The sequence below is a fragment of the Lytechinus variegatus genome, chromosome 4 (assembly GCF_018143015.1).
Source record: "Lytechinus variegatus isolate NC3 chromosome 4, Lvar_3.0, whole genome shotgun sequence".
Classification (NCBI taxonomy): Eukaryota; Metazoa; Echinodermata; class Echinoidea; order Temnopleuroida; family Toxopneustidae; genus Lytechinus; species Lytechinus variegatus.
Window position 1 is genome coordinate 55,173,476 of NC_054743.1, and position 9,637 is coordinate 55,183,112.

A 9,637-nucleotide genomic window follows, 5' to 3' on the forward strand; every position below is an offset into this window, starting at 1 on the left:
CCCCTTTAAATCATATTTTATGTTGTTTTCCTTTATTGATTTATCTTGGACTTTAGGCCTATTGCGTTCAAAGGGGTCAGAACAAGGAAAGGAAGATATTGGCGTACTTTACACAAGGCCTGAAAGTGATTTAATAATATTGTTAACAGTTTATCTGAATTTACAATAATTTCAAAGTTCCTGTTTACTTACATAGGAAACAAACAGAAATAAATGGTGTGTATTGTTTGAATAACTTTGATTACGAGGTTAATGATTGATTGAATATCATGCTTTATTGTATGATAATTGTCATGACGATTGCAGTTCGTCTTTAGAATTATGGGACCTTTCATACGCTCACTTAAAAACTATGATTTGAATTCGAATTCTCGAGCAAAGGCGGTTTGGGTCTTTGGTGACTTGCCAATCAAATCACTGCATCAAAAATACAAACCACAATGAGTGAATGACAATTGTATTATTTACGGAAGGGCTTGATAGGTCACGTAGGTTCCGCCTCCAAAATATGTTTTGGAGGTCAAGCCTTTCATACGAAAAATTCGTACAATAATTTGAGTCAAACTTAACTAGAGTTCACATCCAGAATAGATTTTGAATTCATGATTGTGATTAGCCTTCGTAACTCTGTTCTATTGTCTCACCTGCATAGCAGAGTGAGACTGTAGGCGCCGCTTTTACGACGGCGTCAACATCAAATTTTAACCTGAGGTTAAGTTTTTGAAATGACATCATAACCTAGAAAGTATATGGACCTAGTTCATGAAACTTGGCCATAATGTTAATCAAGTATCACTGAACATTTTGCATGAGTTTCATGTCACATGACCAAGGTCAAAGGTCATTTAGGGTCAATGAACTTAGACCATGTTGGGGGAATCAACATCAAAATCTTAACCTGAGGTTAAGTTTTTGAAATGTCATCATAACTTAGAAAGTATATGGACCTAGTTCATGAAACTTGGACATAAGGTTAATCAAGTATCACTGAACATCCTGCATGAGTTTTATGTCATATGACCAAGGTCAAAGGTCATTTAGGGTCAATGAACTTTGGCCGAATTGGGGGTATCTGTTGAATTACCATCATAACTTTGAAAGTTTATTGGTCTAGTTCGTTAAACTTGGACATAATAGTAATCAAGCATCACTGAACATTTTGTGCAAGTTTCAGGTCTCATGATTAAGGTCAAAGGTCATTTAGGGTCAATGAACTTTGGCCGAATTAGGGGTATCTGTTGAATTACCATCATAACTTTGAAAGTTTATTGGTCTAGTTCGTTAAACTTGGACATTATAGTAATCAAGTATCACTGAACATCCTGTGCGCATTTCAGGTCACATGACCAAGGTCAAAGGTCAATGAACTTTGGCCGAATTTGGTGTATCTGTTGAATTACCATCATATCTCTGTAAGTTTATCGGTCTAGTTCATAAAAAGTGGACATAAGAGTAACCGTGTATCACTGAACTTCTTGGGCGAGTTAGAGTAGTTTTCATAGTCAGCACTGCTATATTGAACCGCGCGATGCAGGTGGCATTCCACTTGTTTTGGTTACACATGTCTGTATCTATTTTTATGAGGTTGTCTAAATTTCTCTGGGTGTCTATATTTCTGCGGTTGTCTATATTTCTGAAGTGGTATTTAATTCTGTGGAAGTCTTTACATTTCTCAAACTTTCTTTCTTTCTGTATATATTTCTGTCATTGTGTTCATTTTTATCATTTATTATTTTTTTGCGATTGTCTTTTTTTTGTTTGTCCTTAATTATGCACTTATGTTTGATTCTGTGAATTTCTATATTTTTGTATTTCTTTATTTCTAAAATTTCTTCTTTTTAGATATATTTCTGCATTTTAATATGTTTTTAACAGTGTATAAATATTCAGAGAGTCTATAAAAGGGCCTAGGCCTTTGATCCTAGCAAACTCTTCATCGGAGGCAAAATGACAAACATATAAAGTGGAACAACTATAATATCAATATGGTTGTTCCACTTTACATGTTTTTCATTCAGGTATTAAGTAGATGAAAAGTGACTCGAAATTAACAAACTCCTATCAATCAATATGCTCAGTGTTAAAACAATTGAAAAAAATACATTTGTTGCTTTATACACTCTAAAAACACTGAGTAAAATTTTACCCAAATTGGGTAGAAAGGGAACATGCAAGTTTGCAGGGTATTTTTTTACCACAAATTGGGCTATTTCAACGCAACATTGCGTAAAACTTACAACATATTGGGTATCTTTCTACCCAACCAACATGCATGTTCCCATTTTACCCAATATTGGGTAAACCTGTTTTTAGAGTGTAAGCTTATACTAATACTTGACATAGTGAATTCATCATTACGGATGCGTTTTTTATCATTTGTCATGCAGTCTCCTGATGCCACTATGCCTGTCTCTCTTAGTGCCTGGCGTGCCAGGATCGGCACGTACATGCGCCGTAAGCAGAAAGTGTATGACTACTTCTACTACCTGAGGAGGTACGTTTACGGTCTTAAATTAATTGAAAAGGCGAAGAAAGCAGCTGAACACTCAAAAGAAAATGACAGAGGCAATCGCCACAAATCGTCTTTCAATGGCTATTCATCTGGTGAAAATGGCAAAACTGGTAACACATGTCGACAACCTCCGCCTTCTACCGATGTAAAACCGAATCCCACCCAAACTGAATCTCAAAGTGACCGTGAGGTTAAAGGTAGCAAATTCGAAGCACGTTCTCAGACCAGTTGCGTTGTGGCCATTCACTCTTCGTGTCACATTAAAAGACCCGATCAAATCGCTCAGGATATGTCTTTGAGTGCTGATGACCGTACTCTTTCAACATGTTCAACCTCTTCAACAGAACAGGAATCCATTCCTGCCCCGGAGCCTACCACGCCCTGTGACTTAGACGACGAGCTGGACCTGAGATACATAACCATTCGTAGCGTATCACCTGTAAACCACTGCAATTCGACTCAAACAAATAAACCAGACCATGAGCCAGACGGCACATCGGAGGTACGTGTAGCTACATCTGTCATTTGTCATGAAGATGGCAGTAATCATGAGGAGACATCACACCTTTTACCGTCGGGGACAGTTGCAGATGACCAATCTTTGACTAGTTCTGAACCTGAACACACATCATCGAGAAGCAAGGCAGGTCTTAAATTTACTAACTCCTTTTAAGCCCATTTTATAAGTAAGAACGATTAGGGAGCAAAAGTTTTAACCATAAACGTGATAAAAAAGTAATGTGTTCATGCAAAAGCAATATGTAACGATTTCTATAAAAGTAGGCCTACCTAACACGATTTAACTAGCCATTATTCAATGAAAAGAGTTTGTGACGATTCCATTGCTTAAAAATAAGCTTCTGATTTAAGCAATATTTTTTTTTTGATATTTTGAAATATCAAGGGGTTACTAGTATTAACGCACCATTATTCAATAATAATCGATAATAATAAACGGTTCATAGACCTACATGTTAGTTCCGCTGTAATCATGTTTTGATAAATACAAGCGCGTAAGTTTCATTGATACTAAAACGGAAAGTTATGAAATTGATAGAATAATAGAAACAGTTTGCAATGTAAATTTTCTGTTACCGTTGCATCTTTGTTCTTCCTATGCCCCCCTCTTCATAATCGCAGGTCGCAGAACGTCATGAAACAACAATATTTCTAGGCAGGATATCTTATTCACTCAGTGGAGAAGTAGATGAAATCAAGAGGAAGTACATTGCTGTTGAGACCAATGTGCTCCTACTGAGGTCTGGTGACGTGGAGCCAAACCCGGGTCCAGATACCAAGTGAGCAGATTTAATTCACGTCCTACAGTACCATAAATCCATTGCTGATTTCAAGAATGGGCAATTTCATTCTAGTATTAATAGTCCAAGTATATGCATCGGAATTCGAACGTGTCCCATCAAGGGGGTCCCGGGGGGCACTTCCATTCACGAGTGGATACCATGAGCTACCATGGGGTCTCGAAAAGCACCCTAAACACGTAATTTCCATATTCTGAAAATGCACCCCTTAACCCTATCTAGGCCAGGGGGAGGGGGCCTCGGAGGCCCCCCCCCTCAACGAATCGCGCGATATTTTCGCCGTGCGAAATTTTTTGACCGCGCCGCTCGCTGACTTGTTACTTTCAAGTCTTGCGCAACTTTTGAGACCAATTTTGCGTCACCCGGGTACGTGGTTCCGAAATTACGCAAAATTATGTAAGTGCATGTCAGACCGAAAATGGCTCAAAAACGTGATTTTGTGTACAAAGTCAATGTAAATTGTGTTTTCAACCAAAATTCATAAATGTATGATTATTTTTGTTTTGCTAGTAAAAATGTATTCATTTTATGATTTTTTTATGATCACAGAAGATTCCTCAAGAAATTTCATTGAAAAAACAATGAAAAACAAAAGTAAAAAAAAAACAAAGAAATACATAAGAAATTGCAAAAAACAATAAAATACATAAGAAAATCATTTGATATCACAATTTTTTCATGTACACTTGCTAAGGACACCACAAAGATTTTCTATCCCCAAAATTAGTACATTTGGAGCTTTATTTAGGGAGTAAGAGGAAAAAGTATGATATCGCATACTAATTACGCATAAATTAGCATAATCACTTAATAGCGATTCGCATGAAATAAATTACTATATAATCTTGTAGAGAATAATAATAATACCCAATTTTTATAAAGCGCTTTTCCCAGAATGGCCCAAAGCGCGTTAAAGCATATTATTACCCCGGTCATTGGATTCATTTCAATCCCGCACGAAAAGTGCACAATTTCCACTCCCTGGGGAGCATTCCTTGCATTCATCGCAGCCTCATTATGGCGCTGGCAAAATTATGTCCCAGGCAACCCGCGTGCCAATTTTCGGCGCAATCACGCGGTCGACGGGCGAGATCTGGGAGGCCCCCCCCCCCCCCCCGGCCATAGGAACTCTCAAAATACCCCGGCCTAGATAGGGTTAACAAGTAGGGGCGTGTGAAACCCTACCCTTAACAAGTATTGGAAACAAAACGATACTCTTGGCAAATATTACCTGAAATGAACTCCTAAACAAGTACAGGAATGTTTTATTGTTACGGGTACTTCGGTCGTCGGCTTTACCTTATTTGGTTTAGTACGACCCACCTTCTACATTTCGCGCAAATCGGACTCTAAACACGAAGTGTTGGGGCAAAAAGGACATCCTTTATAAAACGTTTTAATTTTGTTTTATCATCCCCGCAAATTCGACCCTAAACACGTAATCTTCCTAGCAAAATAGATACCCTTTTTTTCATTTTTTTTGTTTTTTGACACCCTTATCACGTTACGGACGTAACGTGCCCTACCGTGAAAAAGACATCCTTTTTACGTTTTTTTTTGGTCGCGCATGGTATCCACTCGTCAATGTAAGTGCCCCCCCCCCCGGGCAAGGGGTACACAGGGCTGAATATAGTATGATTTGAACAGATAAGGTATGTGTCAAATTAGAGAAAGAAGACGCCGAACATTTAAGTTAAATCAGACAAGGATTACTAAAGATTCAAAATTTGAAACGTTCAATTATTTCATGAAACATTTTTTTAACCCTATCTAGGCGGGGGGGGGGGCCTCGGAGGCCCCCCCCTCAACGAATCGCGCAATATTTTCGCTGCGCAAAATTTTTTGGCCGCGCCGCTCGCTGACTTTTTACTTTCAAGTCTTGCGCAACTTTTGAGACCAACATTGCGTCACCCGGGTATGTGGTTCGGAAATTACGCAAAATTATGTAAGTGCATGTCAGACCGAAAATTGCTCAAAAACGTGATTTCGTGTACAAAGTCAATGCAAATTGTGTTTTCAACCAAAATTCATAAATGTATGATTATTTTTAGTTTTGCTGGTCTAAATGTATTTATTTTATGCTTTTTATGATCACAGAAGAGTCCCCAACAAATTTCATTGAAAAAACAATGAAAAACTAAAGGTCAAAAAACAAAGAAATACATAAGAAATTGCAAAAAACAATAAAATACATAAGAAAATGATTTGATATCGCAATTTTTTCATGTATACTTGCTAAGAACACCACAAAGAGTTTCTATACCAAAAATTAGTACATTTGGAGCTTTATTTAGGGAGTTAGAGGAAAAAGTATGATTTCGCATACTAATTACGCATAAATTAGCATAATCACTTAATAGCGATTCGCATGAAATAAATTACTATACAATCTTGTAGATTATGTCCCAGGCAACCCGCGTGCCAATTTTCGGCGCGATCGTGCGGTCGACGGCCGAGATCTGAGGGGGGGGCCTGGGAGGCCCCCCCCCCCGGCCATATGAACTCCCAAAATACCCCGGCCTAGATAGGGTTAAGTATTCATATATATCGAATGAGTGAGCTAATCATATCGCATTCCTATTTATTATCTTGCATATTTTTGCATGAAATTATAATTTTATTCAAATTATGTCAAACAAAACTGAAAAAATTAGATTGGCAACTGATTTAATGCATTAGGTAAGGAATCCAGTGACCCCTCTTTTTTCAAGGGAGACATATCAAACACCCATGAATGAAAATGTCAAAACACAAGAAAAAAAAGTGGAGACAACATCAGCCCACCTAATGAATATTCAAGCATCTTTTAAGACCTTTTCACGAAATATTGCTGAAAATCAAAAGTCATTAATTGAGTGACTTGCTATCAGATTGTGATGAAATTTTAAATATTTGAAGAGGTGACTTTTAATCGTTTGTATTTTACGTAATCATATTCAACTCGGAATACTCGTTTAACTTTAATAGATAAACACTTTTCTTTTAAAACTGTTTATAGCAAGCTGCAAAAGACGATTCTTTTCATATTCATTATTTTTTTATCATTTGCTTGTTATTTTTGAAGGGCAAAGTTTTATTGTAACTAGGTGAAGTACTTTCTTGAATATCGATAATAACAATTTCATCAAAATCTAATGCAAAAATAAACTAGTAACATTGGAACACATGTTGACTCATTTTCTTTGAATACAATATAGCCCTGGGAATCTAACTGAGCTCGAACTCAATCTCCTTGCTGACGGTATGGATCCATCAGACTTGAGGAAAGTGGGACTAGCTTTAGGATTCACTGAGGCTCAACTTAGTCGGTTTGAGAGAGATAACATTGGGAACATAATGCAAGCTATCTATAAGATGCTTTGTGAATGGCTGAAGACAGTACTACAAGGTGATGCAAGGGAGATACTATCCAACAAGTTAAAAGACATCAATCTCGTACAGCTCGCCGACAAATTACAGAAAGGTGATTACCACTGTCAGTACAACCACCTCATGTGCACTACTGTCAAGTAGATAAACGATAATGATATAATAAACAATGATAGTTTGACGAAGAGTCGCAGTATGACGATGAAAATATCAATGCTAATTGTAATAGTATAAACATGCAAAGAAGATATCGATCAAAATTAAAATGTAGACAATAGATAGTGCAAGTATAATAACAGCAATGCTAATTACGATTCGAGAACAATGGACAAGAACATAACAGATTGGACATAGTAATCATAATAATGATCACAATAAAATGAAGTTAGTCCTTCTCAGTCAAAGTGAGCAGCGAAAACTAAATAGGCCTTCTTTGAAAACTTTACAAGATGTATTTCCCAAATTTACCACCTCCAAACAAAAAATCAATTCGAATTGTATTCTAATTCAATTGACACATGTTAGTTTGTCTCTCATAACAGGCCAGGTCGGTGATCACATATTATCAATGACAGAAGAGGAAGTCCAACGGGTCATCCAAGAGGTCAAAGAATATTCTGCACTTCATCACTGTCAGATTCAAGCAGATCCACTGAACAGCAGCCTTCTATTTCAACTAGACCGGATCTTCACCAACTTAACGCTGTTGGAAGAAGACAAAGGAACCACTCTAAAGGCACCAATACTCTACGCAGATCTGCTCAAGACTAAAGTCAACGGAGTCCTTCCTAAACGTTTGTTGGTTGAAGGTGAAGGTGGTGTGGGGAAGACAACTCTCTGTGCAAAGATCGTTTGGGACTGGATTCATGGAGCAGGTTACCAAGATTTCAACCTGGTACTTCTCGTCCTCCTTCGCGAAGTAAAGGATAATACAATTGGAGAGATTATAAAGTCCTACCTTCCAGACGACAATATGGTTACAGTCATGCAGCTAAACAAGTATGTGTTTTCCCATCAGAAAAACGTCCTTCTCGTTCTTGACGGTTTTGACGAGTTTGCTGGCGATCTTGATAGCTGTTACCAAATCGCCCTTCTCATCCTGAATCGGCTGTTCAAGTCAGGGAAAGTACTAATCACATCAAGACGATGGAGATCAGATGAGATACGGAAGAAAACAGAGCTGAGAAAGCTGTATGCTTTCATTGCCGTGGAAGGTTTTTCTGATGCAAATCTCTCTTCCTACGTCACAAAGTTCTTCCATCCAGACACAACTTCAGCTAAGGAATTGACCCAATTCATATCAAACAACGATGTGATCAGAGAAAACATGGCTCCATACCCCATATACACAGCTATGCTGTGTATCATGTGGAAAGAATTCGATGGAGAACGGCGCATAGCAATGTCGAAATTACAAACATTTTCTCAGCTGATTGATGAGATGGTCCAATTCTTGGTCGACCATTATCTCTCAAAGCTCGGTCTGACGTCAAGAGACGAGGAATGGCATGTTCAGCGTGCAGAAATTCTTCTCCATCTATCCAACATCGGTTGTCTTGCCTTCCAGGGGCTCATGGAAAGACGATTGGTGTTCACCGAACATGAGTTCAAGAGCTGGCCAGGATGTGTAAACGCAGGTTGTCAAGTAGGAGTACTCACTAAACAAGCACCGATCCTTCAGCGGAGACAACAAAGATACAATACACATCCCACAGACTCATCTGTGCAATTTCCCCATAAGCTGTTTCAGGAGTATCTATCAGGGATGTATCTGGCATCTCTTCACAACTCAAACAGAAGCGAGTACGACAGGTTGATGAAGGATATAGTAAGAAACGCACGTGAATTTCGAGAGCTTCTGTACTTCACTTCTGCTCAACAGAAGGAGGTCGGATCGGATATCATAACTCGTCTAATAGCAACAACGTCAACACGGTCAATGGGATATGGGCGTACCGATGATGACTACATTGTTGATGTAGCATATGAGAGTCAAGACCAAACAGTGGCCAGAGCTGTGGCAGATCATCTATCGACTTCATCCAGCAACACACTTGAGATCAGGGCAGAGATGCAGGGCCACACGGTTTCAGGACATATCTTCATCATGAATCATCGTAAAGTGGTAAATAATTTCAACAAAAAGTACACACCCTCTTAATTCGAAGATATAATTTGTAAAAGCCTAGATATTATTTTTTCTTATTTCTTTTTTCTACCCGCAATATTCAAAACAAACGAGACCAAAGAGTACTGCTCCTCAAAAACATAAAACATTCATAGAACATCACTCGGTCCTATTTCACTGTTATTTATTTTATATCTGTCATAAAAAATACACCCCTTGTAAAAGAAATCAGATGACGCAAAAAGAATAATGTAATTTCAAATATTTGATAAAATTTATTAGATAACTATTTAAAAACAAACAAAACGT

The 9,637-nt window shown here is 38.0% G+C and overlaps 1 protein-coding gene across 1 annotated transcript; it reads left to right on the forward strand.

Moving 5' to 3' along the window:
• Positions 1–2,402: 2,402 nt before the first annotated feature.
• On the forward strand, positions 2,403–9,637 carry LOC121413073. The gene is made up of 4 exons (XM_041605836.1): positions 2,403–3,014; positions 3,653–3,810; positions 7,029–7,294; positions 7,743–9,637. Exons 1-4 carry the CDS (start codon positions 2,403–2,405, stop codon positions 9,359–9,361), a joined length of 2,655 nt encoding a protein of 884 aa, XP_041461770.1. The 3' UTR covers positions 9,362–9,637.